Consider the following 21,056-nt stretch of genomic DNA (forward strand, 5'->3'; position numbering starts at 1 on the left):
TTTAATGGATATTCATTGATTATTCCTAATTATTCCCATATACAGACTTGACCATGTTTTCTTTGGAGGTCTCCCTGAACCCTGCCACCTGTTTCTCTATATTATTTTATTACCATTATTCAATAAACATCTTATTGATTCACCGTGGTCCTGTGCATTCCTTACACATTTCTAACAGTTTTTATATATGAAGTGAAGAATATGTAGGAATTGATGTAAAACAATTTATGTTTCAGTAACTTTGTCTGCAGTATTATACTATATACCTAGAATGCATTGTTATAACTTGTCTGTGTATGGGGCTTGGATATAGTCCAGAGCATGTAAAAAAGACTATATTTAAAACAGAATAAATAATTAACTGGTATTTTATATGAGGTATTTTATATGAGTGTTGGTGTGTCACTGAGCTGTAATTCACCGGCCCTGAGGTTACACCACTGTTTCCTATACTTTCCTCATCACCCACCCTGGATGTGCACCATGTTTTACACAGGGAGTAGTGGGGGTCTGGAAGACACTCCCCAGCCAAGCAACTGAGAGTGAGCTCTATACAACCATGCAGTATGACTTCTCTTGTTTGTAACCTCCCTGATTTTCTGATTCTTTGCTGTATTTCCACAGCGTCCTTCTCTCCCTGGGGGAGTGATAATGTGAGCCTCCAGCTGTGCAGGCAGATTTGAGAACCACACCACCCTGGGAATGTTCCCTCTGTGTCCACTGCCCCCAGCTTTCAGCTGCACGCAAATCACAGGCAGTCTGTACTGTGCAGGACTGCAGTACTAGGAGTGAAGAGCCTGGGCACGTTTTAAGCTTTCTGTGATGCTTTTTATTTAAAGACTAGGACATGCAAACATGCAAATCTTGATTTAATGAGCAGAATCACTGATGAACGTTGAATGAAGAGCTGTAGTGATGCAGATTAACTGCTTTCACAATGTTCTTTTTGCTGAGGGTCCTCCAGTCACCCGATGAAACACATTTTTGCCAACCCTATGACACAGAAGAGAAACAATATTGGTAATGACATGCTAGACTAGCATCTCTGCAGTCCTCTTTTCTAGAATAAATAGACAATTTGGCAGTTTTCTAAAATTTTAAAGTCCCCTTCTAAGGCCTAGACCAAATCAAAACTTGAACCTGTATGCAAATCACAATTAACCCTTTTACCCTATTCTGGTTTATTATATTTTAAGGGGTTTCAGACATTCGCAGCAGACATGGGTCAAAATGTAAGCAGTTTGTAAACAAAAACAAAACCAAAAAAATTGAGTTCTCCACTCATGTGAAGTAGAATAAAGAACTTTTAAAGTGGGACTCTGTTTGAGAAGAGTAAATTGGAAAAGAACTGTGTTTCATCTACCCAAACAAGTGACCGGCGACTCAAAGGCCAAAGGCTGGCTAGGGGGAGCCAGAGGAGTAATGTAACTATGACACTTTGGCAGAGATCAGGAGTCCTGTCCCACCCACACTAGACAGCAGGTGTTTGAACACAAAGCCACCTCAGGGGATATATCAATGGCGCTCTGTTTAACTACAGCCTGTCCAGATTATTAAAATGTCACAGTGAACAGGGAGCCCTGTTGTTCTACGCATTGCTGTCTCACCAGGTCTGCTTCCAGTCCTCTGCTGCTGTTGCTGCTTGCCCTCTCATCAGCCACATGGTCTCCAGACGCTCAGTGCCATCCTTCTCCATAAAGCACTGCCCAACGAAGGAGGTCACTGACTCTGCAGGAGAAAGAAGCAGCATTCAGACTGGAGGCACACACAGTGGCTTTGTATGTCTATCATTCCCTGCTCAAAAGCAGGCAGTACAGTTTGTAATGTGCAAGATCTCCAAAATATTCAGGGACCTTTTCTCCATTTTATCACCTCACCCTTATGAAAATATGTAAAAGTATGCTTACTGTTGCCTTGTGTTCAATCCAAAATTTATAGTATGAACTGAATAGATGCATGTTTGATCATTTTTTTATAGTTTTGTTAAGTTTATTTACAAATAATCTGAAGCAAAAGGTTGAGAGATATGCAATTGAGGGAAACGCTTCAGATGGCCCTAATGAAAGGAAAATATATTCTGAAATATATGAACAAGAAAATATTTACATATATTGCAGAATATGAAATATATTTCAGCATATACAAAGTATTACAGATTGAATTGTAGAGAACCCCCTCCCCTCAACACAAACATACTACTACAGAGCAATTGAGAGTACCCAATCAACCTAAGCAGCATGTCTTCATGATTTGGAAGGAAAACGTAGCACCCAGAGAAAACTCATGTAGCCAAGAGGAGAACAAGTACACTCCACACAGGCTGACAGCCCAGGCCTTCATTGAACCTGTATATATATAGTCATATTTAATGTGACTATGGAGCGGACACAGTTTATCAGTTCTGCTGGTGGCAGTGAAGGCATGTAGACAGGACAGGGCACAATGTTACAGCTGGCAGACCTGAAAAAATGTCCTCACCCACAAAGCTCCATTTGACCAGGAAGCCGAACACAGGCTGAAGAGTGTCCTTGTTCCATTGCTCCCAGCCGGAGACAGGAGACTCCTTGCTGACCAAATTCTCCTGGGAGGTGACAGCTGTGTAGTAGACTCCTTCGAAGAATCCATTTTTCAATGCGGTCACTGACAAGTTGGAGCCCAGTTCATTCTTCCACAGCCCCAATAAATAGCACTAGAAAGACAAAGGAACCTCAGCGGTGGTTATTGCAGTACTGTTCAGATTCAGTCCTTGAAAGTAAAAATGTAATAATTGGTCTACTGGATCAATTTAGCACTTATCTCCAGCATCCATGTGAATGTGGTTACTGTAGCTTTAGTTAACGGCATAGTTTGAACTGCGAGCTATTGACCTTTCTGGTGGAACAGAAAACAAAAGGCACTAATGGTACCTAGACACTGAGACTCACTGCCAACCCTGGACTCATGCTCACCTTTCTTCCCAGGAGCTGAGACGTGCAGCTCTGATACAGACACAGCACACACAGGAGAACAAGCCCGGCCCGCATGGTGAGAGAAGAGATTTCCTTCAGGAGTCCAAAGGAGAGTCTTTACTGTCTGCGCTTGGCTGCAGTGTGTTCTGAATCAAGCAGAAATGCATTATATACCATCGCAAGCCTAGATTTTGATTTCAGATATACATACATCATAGTTAATGTTTAATTTGAACTCTTTAATCTCATAAATTTGTTTTGATTATAATCAGCCTATTAATGTATGTGAACTTACTCTTAACAGCTTTCAAAAGTGTTTGTACAGATATGAGTTCCTAGGAAACCTGGACTAATATAAAAAATTATTTAAATCATTTTAATTTTTATTTACTACTACTGCTATTACCACTACCGCTACATCTCTTACTACTGCTGGCACTGCTGCTGCAACTGTTGTAACTACAACCACTACTGCTTATCTTACTACTACTACAATGTAAAACCCAGAAGAAAAAGCTGTCTACTATGTATTGAAGATGAACACCATAACAACTCATCCTGTCTCGCTGCTATGTTTGTACAGACCCTGGTTCTGTCCCGGTTCTCTCCCGCCTGGACTACTGCAAATCACTCCTGGCTGGCCTGTCTGGCACTGCTACCTGCCCACTCCAGCTCATCCAGAACTCAGCTGCTCATCTGGTGTTGTCACTCACGCTACTCCATTACTCTGCTCCCTGCTTCCAGTCTCGGCTCGCATCCAGTTTAAGGCTTTAACTCTTACCTACTCTAGTCTCGACCAGACTGCACTTAGCTGCCTACAGACTCTCATCTCTCCTTACACTCCCTCCAAACCTCTCTGGTTCTCCTGTGCCAGAAGACTCAATTTACCCCCTCTCCACTGCCCTTCCTCAGAGCTGCTCCTTTTCAACCCAAGTGTGGAACGACCTTCCCACTGAGCTCAGGACCACACAGTCCCTGACCACCTTCAAGACCTGTAGTACAGCAGCTTATTCATAAGAAGAAGGAGAAAATGTACAAACAAGAGGAGGCCATTCGACCCATCGTGCTTGTTTGGTGTCCATTAATAACTGGCTCCCCCTGACTTCCTGTTGTGGAAAGGCAGGAGGAGAGCCTGAGAGAGGAGTTGGAGAGTGTTTTGTGTTTGAGTAGAGAGAGAAGAGTGAACTGGACTACAGCTTAGATTAACGGGACTTGAATTACAGCAACAATTCTGATCACAGACATTGTATGGTTGCTGTTTGTCTTACTTTTAGTTATAGTTGTAGTTCAGGGACCTGCGTTAAATTTAGTCTTGAGATGAGCTAGGGTTTTATTTATGTTTTATATATACGGAGTGGAATATTTAATTTGGATCAAAAACCTACATTTCCACCACCCTAAGCAGAAGGTGACCTTGATGCAGATCTAATTAGCTCTGTATTGCAGGTTCTGAAACCTATGTGGATTATATGCTCTGCCAAGAGGTGTTTAATTATATCAAGTTTTATTTTCCTGATACATAAAAATATGTATGATCAGCACTGAGGCTGCCTATCTAATCACAGCAATGGCAGGTTGATTAAATGTTCTCTACACTTCTATATAAGTGCTTAAGTGCACACTATCTTTCAAGTCAAGAATAACACCTAAAGGGACAATAGGTAATTGCACGTTGCAGTGGACTTCATGACGAATTTCAATGCAAAACTGCCTATAGGCCGCTGTGCGCTATCACTCAGACGACCCCTCCCTCTGCCTGCTTTAACTACCTCAGCGCACGGACATCCTGCCTCTCTTGCCATTCACTTGGGGTTTCACGAGACTTCTGTTATCATTGTTATATAGATATGTATACTGCCTTTTTGTTTATACATTTTGATGCACTGCTGGGGGGTGCATTGAGAGACTGTGAGGCAATCTACTGGGAGCAGCAGCTGATGCATTGCTGCTTGATGACTGGCTCCCCCTGACTTCCTGTTGTGGAGAGGCAGGAGGAGAGCCTGGGAGAGGAGATGGAGAGTGCTTTGTGTTTGAGTAGAGAGAGAAGAGTGAACTGGACTACAGCTTAGATTAACGGGACTTGAATTACAGCAACAATTCTGACCACAGACATTGTATGGTTGCTGTTTGTCTTACTTTTAGTTATAGTTGTAGTTCAGGGACCTGCGTTAAATTTAGTCTTGAGATGAGCTAGGGTTTTATTTATGTTTTATATATACGGAGTGGAATATTTAATTTGGATCAAAAACCTACATTTCCACCACCCTAAGCAGAGGGTGACCTTGATGCAGATCTAATCAGCTCTGTATTGCAGGTTCTGAAACCTATGTGGATTATATGCTCTGCCAAGAGGTGTTGAATTATATCAAGTTTTATTTTCCTGATACATAAAAATATGTATGATCAGCACTGAGGCTGCCTATCTAATCACAGCAATGGCAGGTTGATTAAATGTTCTCTACACTTCTATATAAGTGCTTAAGTGCACACTATCTTTCAAGTCAAGAATAACACCTAAAGGGACAATAGGTAATTGCACGTTGCAGTGGACTTCATGACGAATTTCAATGCAAAACTGCCTATAGGCCGCTGTGCGCTATCACTCAGACGACCCCTCCCTCTGCCTGCTTTAACTACCTCAGCGCACGGACATCCTGCCTCTCTTGCCGTTCACTTGGGGTTTCACGAGACTTCTGTTATCATTGTTATATAGATATGTATACTGCCTTTTTGTTTATACATTTTGATGCACTGCTGGGGGGTGCATTGAGAGACTGTGAGGCAATCTACTGGGAGCAGCAGCTGATGCATTGCTGCTTGATGACTGGCTCCCCCTGACTTCCTGTTGTGGAGAGGCAGGAGGAGAGGAGATGGAGAGTGTTTTGTGTTTGAGTAGAGAGAGAAGAGTGAACTGGACTACAGCTTAGATTAACGGGACTTGAATTACAGCAACAATTCTGATCACAGACATTGTATGGTTGCTGTTTGTCTTACTTTTAGTTATAGGTGTAGTTCAGGGACCTGCGTTAAATTTAGAATTGAGATGAGCTAGGGTTTTATTTATGTTTTCTGTCTGTTTATTTTGATCATGGTGCACTGCATCCTCACCTCACTTTGCATCATAAACTATCTCTGTGTTTCCTAAACTCCTACCTGAGATCCCTGGCACTGGGTCCAACCCACCACAGTGCCACAACATCTATATATACAGAGTATGATTTGTGAAAAAAACGGAGGCGGGGGGGGGGGGTATGGGGGTGAGAGAGCTGGGGGCAGGTGCTGGTGGAATGTCATTGATCCGGGGGGGTGGTTGTGGTTGTGGTTGTGTTTTAAGATTGGGTTGTTTGGGTACTTCTTTCTCAGTGTTCACTAAGTTGTTTGGCCATATTTCTAATAATACATCTGGGAAACATTAAATAATATGTGTGAATCATTGAAAAAAGTATTTCCATCAAGGATAAGCATACTAAAACCTCATAACTGGCTTGCTCAGCTTGGGCTACTACATGAACAGTTCCGACTACACAACAATGAAGACTAGCTTGAAGAAGTGCAATTTCAAATGAGAGAGAAATCATCGGGCAGTTTGTGTAAAACATTTATTTAACAATATAATCAATTTCATTGAATTCTTATTGCAAAACATATCATGCCAAACAAGCTCAATCTTTGATCTTTACAGGTAAATGTAACAGAAGCTATAGCTATGGAGAGCAAGTAAAACAAACGTTTAAAAAATACAAACGGCCGTAAACCACAACAATTTATGTGATGTTAATGTGATGTGATGTGATTGAGTGGGCAGGTCACAGCACAGCACCACCGCAAAAACAGGCAAATCAGATTATTTATATTTTACTGTACTGGTCTTATGTAAGATTCTAAGAGTTCTAAGAGTGAATGTACAAAGGAAAATCAGAAGTGGGGATATACTGTGTGCCCACTGTGGATAAAATATAACACAAGAACATAAGAAAGTTTACAAACGAGAGGAGACCACTCGACCCATCGTGCTCGTTTGGTGTCCATTAACAACTAAGTGATCCAAGGATCCTATCCAGTCTATTTTTAAATGTTCCCAAATTTTCAGCATCTACCACATTGCTGGGGAATTTGTTCCAGATTGTGATGACTCTCTGTGTGAAGAAGTGTCTCTTGTTTTCCATTTTTAATGCCTTGAAGCCCAATTTCCATTTGTGTCCCCGGGTGCGTGTGTCCCTGCTGATCTGGAAAAGCTCCTCTGGTTTGATGTGGTCGATGCCTTTCATGATTTTGAAGACTTGGAACAAGTCCCCACGTAGTCTCCTCTGTTCCAGGGTGAAAAGGTTCAGTTCCTCAGTCTCTCAGTAGGACATTCCCTTCAGACCTGGAATAAGTCTGGTTACTCTCCTCTGAACTGCCTCTAGAGCAGCGATATCTTTCTTGAAGTGTGAAGACCAGAACTGTACACAGTATCCAGATGAGGTCTAACTAGTGCATTGTACAGTCTGAACATCACTGCCCTTGTTCTAAATCCTACACTTTTATAATGACCAGAGGGGGTGATAAAAAATGGAGTGTGGGAAGTATGAAAGGGAGAGCTCTTTTTAGTCTGGTCTGGGATGCTTAATTGACTGATTGGCCAGAATGAGAATGCGGTACATTGCTGCCTCATCTATAGTTGACCAATCAGTCGGTTATTCCCTGGGCCAGCAGCACACCCTTTTTAAGGAGCCTAGGCTGCCATGGACTAGAGAAACAGAGAGAGACTGAGAACTGTGGAGAACAGTGAAACCTTTGTGTTTTAGTATTTCAGTATGTGCTGTTGATTTTGTTTTGAGTTGCTTTAAATAAAAGCACTTTATTTTCACCATAAATCTGTTTCTCCCTCCTGCCTTCTGGGTGCCAGTTCACAATATGTGTGTTAATAGCTGTAAAAGTAACCATACCTTTGTTTGCAAGGCTTCATTTTCAGCTATAGCTGAGTGAGTGGGCTGTGGACTGTGGCTACAGCTGGGATCTTGCTCCCCCAACTATTACAGGGCTCTGTACTACTAGGGTGGTACTCTTATCTCCTCACTGCTCACTCTCCTCAATCCACACCTTGAGTAACCTCTTCACAGTCACTACTAGATATCAGTGTGATTATTCAGTAGGTGCTGCTAAATACATCTCAGCACTCTGGGGCAGCTGTCGCTCGAGGTGTCTCGGTGCAGCCTGGTGTATCTCGACATCGCTCGGTTCAACTTGGTACAACACTGGCATCTGGTGTTCGTGGTGCTCCCTGGTGCATTCCTGGTGCATGTTGGTGCAATCATTATATCTTCCGTATTCCAAAATCCACCTGCAGCTTACACCCAAACTTGCTCTGGTGGTGCATTCCAGTTGTTGGCAAGTCAAGGCCATTCCTGATGATCACACTGGTTGGCACTAATTGTTACCTGACATGCCTCAGGTGAATCATCATCCTACTGTATTTATTATTATGGTAGCGTGCATCTAATGTGGGTTAGGAAACGGTTAAAGGGAGGAAACAGTGCTGTGGGGAGGAGCACAGAAAGGGGATAAAGTAAGGATAATGCAGAAGGTTTGCCTTGGCCTTGACCATGTATGCCAAGCCCTGGCTCACCATTCCTTCTGCTCAGTTTTTACATGGTCCGAGGAACATTCCCTGCTCAGACATTTGTACAGAGCCACTGGACAACGTTCACCTTCTGCTGGCTCTTATCAGCCAATTTGCTTTAAGCTCGTTCACAAATTTCACTGAAATTAATAGTACCCATAGTAGATTCTTCACATTTCTAGTTTATTCTCATTTTCATTTTTGTATATTGAGGAATATGAATCAAAACTTAAATGCTTTTTTACTTTACCTTGTTGATAAAATTAACAATTCCAAAACACATTTTCGAACACAGTGTTGTACTTAGCAAAATGTTCTCAGTTTCAGACCAATGCCCCTAATTGGCACAGAAGTTCTGAGATCCAGCTATATTTAGCTTGTCGGTGCTAAGAGGGATCTCCCCCTGCCAGAAACAGTTTGAGTGAGACAGCAGCTGGTGAGAGAGAGAGACATTGAGAGGAACTGAAGCACTGCACCCAGCCACACACCACTCCACATCCGTTCATTCCCCCCCACACCCAAAAGCTAGATCACTGCACTCCAAACACATGCATCCCTGACCCAGATTTTATAACTTCTTTCCCTGTAACACTTTTAGTATTATTCCCCAGCTGAACAATTCACTCTTATTGATTATAGTAACTCTGGATCACAAGATGAATCCCCACTGAGGGATCACTAATACACGAATCTGTTCTTACGTTCTTAGATGTACTCATTCTAAATGTTCTATTTAACTTCAATCAGAGTCTATTTGATGAGGTGTGGTTTCAGGCTGATTAAAAGACAGGCTAGACAGAGGTATATTGACTTATTTCAATATTCAATATTAATGTCATCCATAAAATTAAACAAACACCTTCATGTGATCTGTGAATTTAAGGTGTGTATATATTTTTTAACTGCATTGAAGCGATTATACTGATATTATTCAGTATTTACCTGTTAACTGTAATAAACTGATGAGGTTTTCTCAAATGAGTAACTGGCAAGCATTCAGACCTCCAAAGTGATCAATGACTTCCTTTGGTTGCTCCCTGACAGAAATTAAACATACCAGGGCGACCAAGAGAAATGTACAGTTAATAATACAAGAAAGAAGGCCATACAGCCCACCTCCTTACAACTACTAATACAATTACAACTACAACAACTACTTATATTTTTTATTTGTTATAATAATTGTTATTTTGTACACATCTCTGACACTGTATATCTGCTCCTTTCTTAGCAATTGGATACTCAACTTCTGGAGTGTACAGTGTGATGCTATATTAATATAGGCAGCTAGTGTCTTTCTATAGTGCTTGAATAGTTTAATAATGTCCTCTGTTATGCACAAATAGTTATAATACATGTAATACATCTTCGGCAGTTACATTTTATGGGACTGCAGAATCCAGGTAAGAGCCAGCGATTAGATTAAAAGCACAATAGACTATATCATTCTCACAACATGACTTGTAAAGGGCTTTTAGACGTGCTCAACATTACAGAATACTTTACAGAATCCTGCACAGAACAAATTAATGAATATGTGAATATGTCTGGCTTGTTCATTAGTCCAGGCTGTGTATTTGTGTAATTTATTCCTGGGCGGAGCTGGGCTGTGTTTAAGAATGGTGCCGAAATGCACAGAACCAATCGTGTGCTGACTGACACTGCAGACTCTCAGTCTCTCTCTCCTCTCCCAATGACTCGCTCAGCAACCATGGTGCCCAGCACAACTCTCCTCTCAGCTCTGCTGCTGAGTCTCTCTGGTAAGACATATTCCACATACAGCAAATTCAACAATACTCTCTGTACCATCTGTTATGGAAATATGCTGATGTCAGCTACTTCTGGACTGATTTCCTCAGTCAGCGATGATCCCATTGGCTGGGCACTGAAGACGTCCTTTTCCCAGGCTGTTATGATGCAGACGATGGTCCTGCAGGCAGCGAGGAAGAGGATCCAGGAGAAAAGGAGAGCATCCCTCTGGTCTCCACCAGTGTCGTTTCCCTTTGGCACTTCAGAGCTGTGTGGATGATCAGGAGCACCTGGTAGGGCCCTGTCCTCCTGGGCTGCAGGGAGGACTTTCTCTTGTGTGCTTTGACGTACACTTAGTCATCTGGTTAAAATGAGTGACAGTCCTGCTGGGCTGGTTCAGACTGGGCAGCTTTTACCTGTGAGTAGACAGCTTCGATTGCAACTGTTAGTCCCATACAAAAAAAAAAAACATATCATCATCCATCAAGTGGATGTCCATTTCCCTTACAGACAATGGAGAAGTGACAGAACGTCTCATAATAATAATAATCTCTTGTGGAGCTTTTTTTTTCCCGATTTGCTGATGGCCTCATTGTCATTAGGGCTATAGGACATTTGAACCCTGTTTGCAAATTTTAGCCAGTTTATTCTTTATGACCTCTTAACAGTATTTTTGCTACTGTACTGCATCAGCCTTCATACAGGGATAGGCTTCAACCCATTTTAGAAAACATACATTATTACAAGTATATATTCATAACCACAACATTTAGACATTTGAACACAATCTATTTGTATATGAACAAAAGAACACCAAGGGGGAAAATCTGCAGTTGGTGTGAACTGTTACTATGAAATCTGGGGTACACCAATTTAAAAAGACTGCTTCACACATTCCCTCACACCTCCCTGCCCGTGTGGCCAACATGTGCCAGATGGCAAGCCAGGGAAGGAGTGCCCGTGGGGCAACCTTGCCTTAGAAGATATTTGAGCTCTCTTATGGAAGGTGCAGTGGCCAGTTACAATTTCCTGGAGCTTTTCACAGCGCATGCCAGATTGTTTTTATCCTGCCTGAGTCATAAGTGTCAAATATCAGTTTCATCGGGATATGAGACGCAATGTGCATAACAGATATATTCATACTATCTTATTAATATCAGTAGTCATTATAGCAACTCCTTAGACAATATAGTTAATAATTATTAGGTTGATATTTGCAGTTATTAATCAATTATTATTGTTTCAGTTTGTTTTAAAAACATACATTTGTAATTATTTTCATATTATTAGGAACAATTCCCAATATAATTTTGAATAGTTTTTTTCATCTCGTTTTTTCCTTATTTGTCTGTATCAACATCAGTCTTATTATTATTAATAATGCAACCTTTACTCTCTCTCTCTCTTTCAGTCCTCTCAGGCTACTTTCTGAACCTGATTACTGCCAGACAGTTTCGTTTTACAAAACAAACTTTCCTTTTCCAGTCTCTCAAGCCTTTACAGCTGTCAAACCCTCATCAACTATATTTTTCTTTTAACCTCGTTCTGCATCCTAACAGCTATTCTTTTCTCCTTTCCTTAATTTCTTACTAGAAATATATTTAAGTTATTTTTATCGATTTGAATTATTACTATTTATACATACATTCATTGATTTATTTGTAAGACCTATTTGATTTTTTAAATAGCATTCTGTATAAAGTAACACTATAATTCTATTATTATTCGTTATTTATGACTCTCTTAATCTTATTCTGTACCATGCAGTATAAACAAATACATACAAAAAACATTTACCTTGCGCAAACTTTACACTTACAAACATACAAATAAACACATACTAATTTATATCCAAAGTAAATTCGGATACTAGTTTTGTTGGGCATGTTTTGTTGACCTGCAGTGTCTCAAACTACCCTTATTCATTATTATTTATCTATTAATTTCCCACAGTATCTTGAGGGCTTTCACTAATACTGAAGACTTCTTTTTCATTTGTCTTTGGGGCATTTCGCTTAGACTAGATTGTATTTTATTTTTGTAACGAATGTTTTAAGCTAGCTAGCTTTGGTTTCTCATTTCTTAATTTGCATTAATCGTTCCATATCATAAATACTAGCTCTGTATCTCTATTTTGCAAACTCCCCCCCCCACACACACACATTTTATTTATATTTTCTCCCAAGACAACCTAGCCTTGAAAGTAACACAGAGGGTAGGGAGTAAATGCAGGCCTCAACTATGCCGGGAGACAACCTGACTCCCTGCTTATCAGCAGCACAGATGTTTCACCAAGGTCTTGCTTTTACAACTAATTTACTTTTAAACTTGCATTTATAAAACATACACACTTGGTTAAAATGAATGGAAGAGAAAATACAATGATTAATATTGCAATATTAATATTCAAGAATTTCTCTTTTAGGCACTTCAACAATATTTCCAATGATCTGCCTCCGCATTAAACAATCAGATAAAAAAGGATATCACTGAGACAAACATAAACACACACACACACTAGTTTCTTTAGGGATTAAAATATTTAAACCTGCGGACGTTTTTTTCTTTCAGGACGAAAAAACTATTAAAAAACCTTCTGACGTTATTTCTTTCAGGACAAAAAAACGATTAAAAAACCTTCGGACGTTTTTTCTTTCAGGACAAAAAAAAAACGATTAAAAAACCTTCGGACGTTTTACTTTCAGGACAAAAAAACGGTAAAAAACCTGCGGACGTTTTTTCTTTCAGGACAACAAAACGATTAAAAAACCTTCGGACGTTTTTTCTTTCAGGACAAAAAAACGATTAAAAAAACCTGCGGACGTTTTTTCTTTCAGGACAAAAAAACGATTAAAAAACCTGCGGACGTTTTTTCTTTCAGGACAAAAAACGATTAAAAAACCTTCTGACGTTATTTCTTTCAGGACAAAAAAACGATTAAAAAACCTTCGGACGTTTTTTCTTTCAGGACAAAAAAAAACGATTAAAAAACCTTCGGACGTTTTACTTTCAGGACAAAAAAACGGTAAAAAACCTGCGGACGTTTTTTCTTTCAGGACAACAAAACGATTAAAAAACCTTCGGACGTTTTTTCTTTCAGGACAAAAAAACGATTAAAAAACCTGCGGACGTTTTTTCTTTCAGGACAAAAAAACGATTAAAAAACCTGCGGACGTTTTTTCTTTCAGGACAAAAAAACGATTAAAAAACCTGCGGACGTTTTTTCTTTCAGGACAAAAAAACGATTAAAAAACCTGCGGACGTTTTTTCTTTCAGGACAAAAAAACGATTAAAAAACCTGCGGACGTTTTTTCTTTCAGGACAAAAAAACGATTAAAAAACCTGCGGACGTTTTTTCTATCAGGACAAAAAAAAACGATTAAAAAAACCTGCGGACGTTTTTTCTTTCAGGACAACAAACGATTAAAAAACCTGCGGACGTTTTTTCTTTCAGGACAAAAAAACGATTAAAAAACCTGCGGACGTTTTTTCTTTCAGGACAAAAAAAACGATTAAAAAAACCTGCGGACGTTTTTTCTTTCAGGACAAAAAAACGATTAAAAAAACCTGCGGACGTTTTTTCTTTCAGGACAAAAAACGATTAAAAAAACCTATTTCACTAATTAGAATCTCCGACTCACCACGTGTCTTCTGATAAGGTTCTTTGAATGATGTCTTCTTTCACGGCTGAGCAGGCCTGTCCGGGATCAGCGAGGGGAGCAGGACTCTTAACTCAGTTTAGAGAGCAGAGAGTTTCCCTTCATCTTTAAGACACCACAGTTTTCCTCCCCTGGAGCCCCGGGCAGGTCGGCTCAGACACTCCAGTCCATCAATCCTGCTGACTACGCCAAACTGTTATGGAAATAAGACTTGGAGTCAGAAGTTCTAATCAGAATTTATTACGTGCACGGGAAGAAACAGCAGAACACAGCAACAGAAAATATTAAACAAGTATAATGCTGTTTTTCCAAAGAGTTCAAGGAAGTACATAGCTTTTATTCCCATTTTGGGACACACCCTCAAGGGGTTTGACATTTTACAAACAGTGTCTGATTGGTCATCGAAATAACTATGAGACTAATTTCATTGGCATTCTAAAATAAGCCTACCCATCTCATCAATATTATTACAATTATTAGTCATGCATAATAATTATTATCCTCTAAATTGCCAGCTACATTTGGAAGGTCATTTACCCTTAACAATGATAGGTTTGAATACAATTAAACTTTAATAAGGAACAAGTAGAGAATGTAAGTTGCTGATAAACTAAAAAGGCGTGACTGAGAAGTTAGAAAAGAACAGGTTTTCATAATTCATTGTAAAGAATGCAGGCACATTAATAGTTACTTGCCAGAAACCTCCAGGGTCACAGCACACAAAGCACAAAGGCACAAAATGATTTATATTTTCCTCCACATATCTCTTTTCAAACTTCTTATATCATTCCTCACAAGTACATTATTAGTATTCAATTGATTAACTAATTAACTACAATTCCACTAATTAGCTTTGGGGAATTCCACTATGCAATGGGAAAATTCAAACTTTTCTTTTCACCCTGTTCCTTTGCCTTTCTAGGTTTGGAGGCCCTTGTGTTGACCCAGCAAAAGACCCTCACATTGTCTGCTGCTGGGGGAAAGGCTGTGATATCCTGTGATGTCAACAGTGGCAGCTGGACTATTTCGTGCTACCAGCAAAAGCCTGGAACTGGGCCTGAATTCCTACTAGCTGATTCGAATAGAGCTCCTGGACTGTCGGACAGATTTTCCTACACTGAGGGGTCTTCTGGCAGAAAGGAGTAGCTGCACATCAGCAACGTGCAGAATGAGGATGAGGCTGTATACACTGTGCCTGCGTACAAGTTCAGTCCACAGTGTGAAAGTCTGTATTGTCACCCATCCAAAAACTAACAGCTATCAGACTAGTTAGAGCACCAACTTAAACATGCTTTTTTAAACTGATTTAAAATGTCAGTATCTTTATGGTGGATTACACATGTCAGTGATCTCTCTAGATGTCTGACACAGTGATGTCCTTTCAAGATTCTTGGATGGATTTTCAAACGTTCTGCATGGGATACTGGTGGATTGGTCTACAAACGAAGACTCATTGAGCTGAATCATTGAGGGTTTTTGTATTGGGCTGAATCACTGTGATATGGACTCTTTGGAGGAGGAACAAAAGTTCACATTTCAAGTGAGTAAATTAATGTATTTGTCAAAGGTACACTGCTACTGCTCTTGCTTATATGTATTTTATTTCATATATAGCACTTTTCATACAGAAAGTTCTATACAATTAAGCGCAATGCACAAGAGCTTTCTGAAAAGCATTTTTCTAAATGTCAGACATTTATTTTGTCTCTGAAAGTCTTAATTTTTGGAACATTGTAAAAGCAGATTACATATTGTAAGGAAAAGTGACAGATGCTAGTTGAAAGGCTTTTGATCATGGTGCGAATCACTGTGAGGAGCTATCCTCGGTGGAGGTACTCAGATGTTTGTTGGTGAGTATTAAAATGTATGTCTGCCACTGTGCTTTGATTTTTATTTATTTTTTATTTATTTATTTAACTAAGGAGAACCAAAGAACCACACAATGCTTTACATTTTATGCTTAAAACTGCAAAACATCTTGCTTACAAAAATAGATATCATAATAATTATTATAAAAAATCGCGTTAGCAATGTTTTAAGAAATGTGGTTATGATTAGGCTTTTAGAAAAACGTAAGGGAAACTCGCATCGCAGCACTCGTTTGTTTTTTCAGAAAAAGGCTCAAAATCGAAGTGATTCATAATGTCAGCTTAAAGTGCAGGTGCAGTCTTTTAAGAAAACCTGCTTAAGAACTGTGAAACAGGATCAGCCTACCATTCCTTTTTGAAAAAGTGAGTTCACAAAATTAGAGGTTGCTTTAATGTGTTTCATAGCCATAATATAATTTTAAACAGAAGCTATACAATTGCATTGGATTTTTTTGTGTGACTAATAATAATAATATGTGATGTAACGTAATATTGACATGCCGTGGAGTCTTTTAGTATTTTAATAATATATTCAGTATATTTAAATTTTACATGGAAATCATATCCGTTCGAGTATTGACTTTTAACAAAGGCTAAAAATAGCTAATTACAAAAACTTTTTGAAACTGAAACAACACATTTCAAATAAAAATTCGTCCCATTCACGAATATTTCAGTGGCGAGAATGTTACTGCATTACATAGACATAAAAAACTATATAAATATAAATAACTAAATAAAGTGTGATTCTCTAATACGTAACATTGGGTAAAGTTAAGAGATATTTAGAGTTTTCCCGCAATTTACCAGAGTTGTTTTTTTTCCCTCCCAATCCCGCCTGCAGCAAATCTAATTCATCCGCTATTATAGCAGCTGTTATAGCAGCGGACTCGCAGGATCCCAGTCGCGCTGCGGGGCTCTATTGCAAAATTGCTTAATTAAATTATGAAAATAGTTCAACATTTAACTGGGGAAAGCATTTCAATTAAGCTACAGAACTTAGGAAGCATACTTGTTATAGTTGATATGTTTTGTCCCGTTTTATTTATTCATGTATTTATTTATTTATTTATTTATTATTTGATTACTCATACAGCCTTATGCTTGTTTTTATTGTGATGAATGAAAAAATAACAGTAAGGCATCACAATGTATTATGATAACTTACGTGGCCAGTGAGTTATTTGTTGACATTTGATATTTGTTTAATATTAAATAATAATAATAATAATAATAATAATAATAATAATAATAATAATAATAATAATAATAATACAAAAACTCTACTATAGATATGCATTGATAGACTGGAAACTCAGTGTGAGTTACCAAAAATATGAAAAATTCAACTTTCTAGTCACCCGCTTTTAACCAGACTACACTAGCAAGGTCATATAGAACCAATGCAAAGCAATGCTTTGTAGAACCAAGAGGGATCTGTAATGGATAATGGACTCCTCATTGATTAACATCCCTTCGTAAAAGATTACTGTATTGTTTCCTTGAAATATTTTATATGAATGCTCAAAACCAAATTATATGTGTGTATATGATAAGAATTATAATAACTCAGCATTTATATCTACTGGTTACCATAAGGAACCTGCAGTGTTTTTATTTAACAGCTCATGGAGGCAGTGCTACAAAGGCTGCTGTCTTAAACTACACTGTGTTGTGTTGTATAGTTCAGCTGTTTGGTTAGTGGGATCCTGTTGTCGTAGATCCATGGTTAATATTTACAGTAACATCCAAACTCCCCCTACGTGATTTTGCCCCCAACTGGAGCTGCTATATTGTATTTTATGTTCATTTCTCTGTGTGCTATAACATATCTCTCCATTAGGACGTTAGTATTTGACTGCACTCATGAGCTGTTTTCTGTTCACTAACTGCAGTCCACATTATAATGCAATACCAATGAAACAGACTGGTCATCTAATTGTCTCTGTACTTCCTTCAGGCGGCCGCTCCCCCTCGCCCCCCATACTGACACTACTGCCCACCTCGCAGCAAGAGTTGTCTGAGCAGGGCAGTGCCACGCTGGTGTGCATGGCACAGGGCTTCTACCCTGACTCGCTGTCTGTGTCCTGGGCCAAAGAGGGTGTGGCACGTGCGGATGCAGGGGTGGTGAGCAGCAGTGCCCAGCGCCAACCTGAAGGCACCTTCACCATCAGCAGCTTCCTGAAGCTGTCAGCTGCCCAGTGGCGCTCCAGACATGCCTTCTCCTGCCGGCTCAGCCACTCGGCCCTGAGCGCCCCGCTGACCCGCAGCCGGAGCGCAAATGACTGCAGCTAGATCTAGAGGTCTCACTTACTGACACTGACCCTAACACTGACCAGACACAGACTCAAAGTACCCTGCACCCTACCCTGCCACCATACACCGACCTACACACTGACTCAGAGTACCCTGCACCCCACATTGACCCACATCTGCTGACTCACACACACATCCCACACACTGACCCCACAGAGCTTCACTGTTATTTGCTTAATTATGCCAGAGACCCTGGAGAAGCACTAGTCTTCACCAGACTCAGTAGAGCCATATGTGTGTTATAATATAGCCAACTATGTTAAGCTTGAAGATATGCTCTCATATACACTGTTTTATCCCTTTACTGACCATGTGCTTTGTTACTGACTGTGCGCTGTGTTTTTGACCCTGTGTTGCATTACTAGCTAACTGAATCTGTAAGTCTGCAGCCCTCTCTGCCTAGCTGGTGTGCAGGTGGAGACACCCAGTGGTGAAATCTCTCCCTGCACACAGCTGTGGCTGGAGACAGAGACGGGGTACAGTCAAACTTCAATAAATAAAGCATTCAGAAAACCACACACTGACAGCGTTTATTCTTTTATTGTAATATCTACCACTTATACATAAATGCATGAATAGATAGATATGTATAGAGGTAGGTAGATGGATAAAGTAATCATCAAGGCTGCTCCCTCTTGTGTTCACCATAGAGAATTACAAATGACTGCTCACTCTTCCTCACTGATAAAAAAAACTTGGTGCAAAAGGTGACCATAGCATTATTAGAGACAACAGATATAACTCCAAGCACAATAGGGAACAGACACAAACACAACAGTGTATAGCAGACTGGTATTGTGCATTACAAAAAAAGCATCACATACAGGCTCGCAGAAAGTGTATTGAAACTGAGATTCTTAGACAAAGAACACACTGTGCTCTGGAATGCAAAAGGAACTGCCTTTTATTCAGAAACAGCTCATATAGTTCTGACATGAACGAAATTGAGCTGTATTCTGAGATACAGACAGAAGGGAAGGCAGGAAAGCTGTATCAGACAACTGACACAGTGTGGGACAGATGAAGGTCAGCACAGAAGGAAATAGGGAACACAGGACAACAACACAAATTCGTCTTTACACCTCAATTATTCATAGACAGTCACTCCCTTCCTCACTGACCACCAATCCAACATTAGTCCAGGAAAGGGGAACTCCCCAACATACATCAGAGCCCCCACCCTACCAGCACCGTTTCACCACCAGATGGTGTTACAGTACCTAACTGTATTTACAGCTTTCATTAGGATTACTAGTTGGTTTTACAAGATTTTAATGTAACTGCAATGAGTCTGTTCAATCTTCTCCTACAGCAGAAAACTCTTAACCAATTTTAGGAAAACTTGGACCAGTCATTCCAACAGGGAGCTCTTGCTGCTGTGCTGCTTCTGACCACAAGATGGCAGAGGTGCAACATGAATCAGAGAAATACTGCTGTCAGAAAAAGGAAGTAACAGAACTACAAAAACACTGCAAACAGTCGCTGTGCTTTTCACAGAGAACAGTTCTTATGAATGCAACTTTTCCCTGTATATGTTGGGAATTCTGCAAGGAACTGAACAGATATCTGTAGGATAAACCTTAAGGTGTTACTGTAGTGTTAGTAACTATATTCCACAGGCTCTCTCTGATACCTGAAGAATTTTCAAAAATCACCACTGCTCAGTGGCTTCCTTCTCTAAAAAGCTTAGAGATCCAGAGTCTCATTGGTCATGCTTATATGAGATTTACATTAAAGTGTATCCGAGATATTGATATAGGCAACATAAGGGACAACACAAGTCCGTGAGGATCTGAGGACACAAGGGGACATTAAGAGCAGGAGCTTTAACACACAGCTCTGTATGTCTAACCGCAAACCCAAAATAAAACTAGACGTGTTCCCCACACAGCCAGGTAGCTAAAGCTGGCTCAATGTGACTCTTGAAGAAGCGGCTCATTAGAGATTCTGGGGTCGATGACATTACTGAGCCACTGACAGAACAAGGTGGGCGGAATGGAGCTGCCTTTCATTTACACAACCTGGCTGCTGTTCAAAAGCCATTGAGTTTACATCGACAGAAAGCAGAGCCAGGGACACCAGTGATGTGCTGTGTTTCTCTGCGGACAGCTGGACTGTCGGGGCGTTGTGACTGCAGAGGGCAAGCTGGAGGGGTGGGGAGCCGACACCGGCCTATGCTTACAGGCTCAGGTGTTCATTAAGTGGAGGTGGATCAAAGGCAGCACTTAAGAATGCATTTAAAAAATTGCAGACATCAATTAGCCCATCCAGGGGATTCCCCGGGGCACACACTCCGGAAGAGGACTGGACAGAGGGAGGAGTGTCTGAGTGTCTGTGAGGGAGTGAAGGGGAGTTGCCACTGCACGCACCTCTGGTCAAAAGCAGGGGCTGTGAAGTGGGCAACTCTCCTCTCTGCTGTGGGACAGTGACAGATGCGCCTGGTTTGGACCCTTCCTGACCATCTCCCTTCCAATAATTCCCTTAATTACTGTTGATATCTTTATTAAAAAACAACCCACATGGGCTTCACGATTGGCTTGCAGCAGACACCGCAGAGCATTCGCTCTGAAACAGAGGAGCAAGGGGAGCCCAGAGCAAAGCCATTCTGTCTGGGCAGGGAGTGGAAAATGAAATTAAACATGGCCACTCATCCATCCCCCTGCCTTTATTCTCACCTTCACCTTATTAACGGCATCTTCAGTGGCTCCTCGCTTTGAATAAATTGCTGTTTGGAGAAGGAATGCAACACAAATTGGGAGTTATTAGGTACACAGCCCTGTATGTTAATTGCCGCAATGTAATAAGAGGACGCAATATCGGCCTGCTAATTGCCTGTTTACTGCAGTATTTATTGGGCTAGTGTTTTATTCAGGCCTGGCTGTTTAGGTATGTTCTCTGTGGGCTCAGTGGCCTG

General features: G+C 40.4%; 1 protein-coding gene and 1 long non-coding RNA gene across 3 annotated transcripts; one reads left to right on the forward strand and one right to left on the reverse strand.

Moving 5' to 3' along the window:
- Positions 1-806: 806 nt before the first annotated feature.
- LOC136760003 (avidin) lies at positions 807-3,639 on the reverse strand. Its single transcript, XM_066715218.1, has 5 exons — positions 3,534-3,639; positions 2,949-3,094; positions 2,479-2,689; positions 1,608-1,728; positions 807-993 (listed from the first exon to the last, which is right to left on the reverse strand). The coding sequence occupies exons 2-5, from the start codon at positions 3,021-3,023 to the stop codon at positions 933-935; spliced, it is 468 nt and encodes a 155-aa protein (XP_066571315.1). The 5' UTR covers positions 3,024-3,094; positions 3,534-3,639; the 3' UTR covers positions 807-932.
- A 2,905-nt stretch (positions 3,640-6,544) lies between these two features.
- Positions 6,545-17,918, forward strand: LOC136748850 (uncharacterized). 2 transcript variants are annotated; one of them, XR_010816626.1, is made up of 3 exons: positions 6,545-10,717; positions 14,881-15,498; positions 17,787-17,918. It is a non-coding gene; the product is annotated as an uncharacterized LOC136748850 (long non-coding RNA). The 2 variants fall into 2 exon arrangements; XR_010816629.1 differs by having other exon boundaries at positions 6,545-10,592.
- The last annotated feature ends 3,138 nt before the right edge of the window (positions 17,919-21,056 follow it).

Source organism: Amia ocellicauda, chromosome 1 (genome assembly GCF_036373705.1).
Source record: "Amia ocellicauda isolate fAmiCal2 chromosome 1, fAmiCal2.hap1, whole genome shotgun sequence".
Taxonomy (NCBI): domain Eukaryota; kingdom Metazoa; phylum Chordata; class Actinopteri; order Amiiformes; family Amiidae; genus Amia; species Amia ocellicauda.

Bases quoted from the DNA above. Each gene is read 5' to 3' on its own strand.
- LOC136760003 (XM_066715218.1), bottom strand. From the start codon at position 3,023: ATGCGGGCCGGGCTTGTTCTCCTGTGTGTGCTGTGTCTGTATCAGAGC. The intron at 2,690-2,948 runs GTGAGCATGAGT...TTGTCTTTCTAG, and splicing joins CTCAGCTCCTGGGAAGAAAG to TGCTATTTATTGGGGCTGTG. The intron at 994-1,607 runs GTGAGACAGCAA...TCTGTGTCATAG, and splicing joins GAGGACTGGAAGCAGACCTG to GGTTGGCAAAAATGTGTTTC.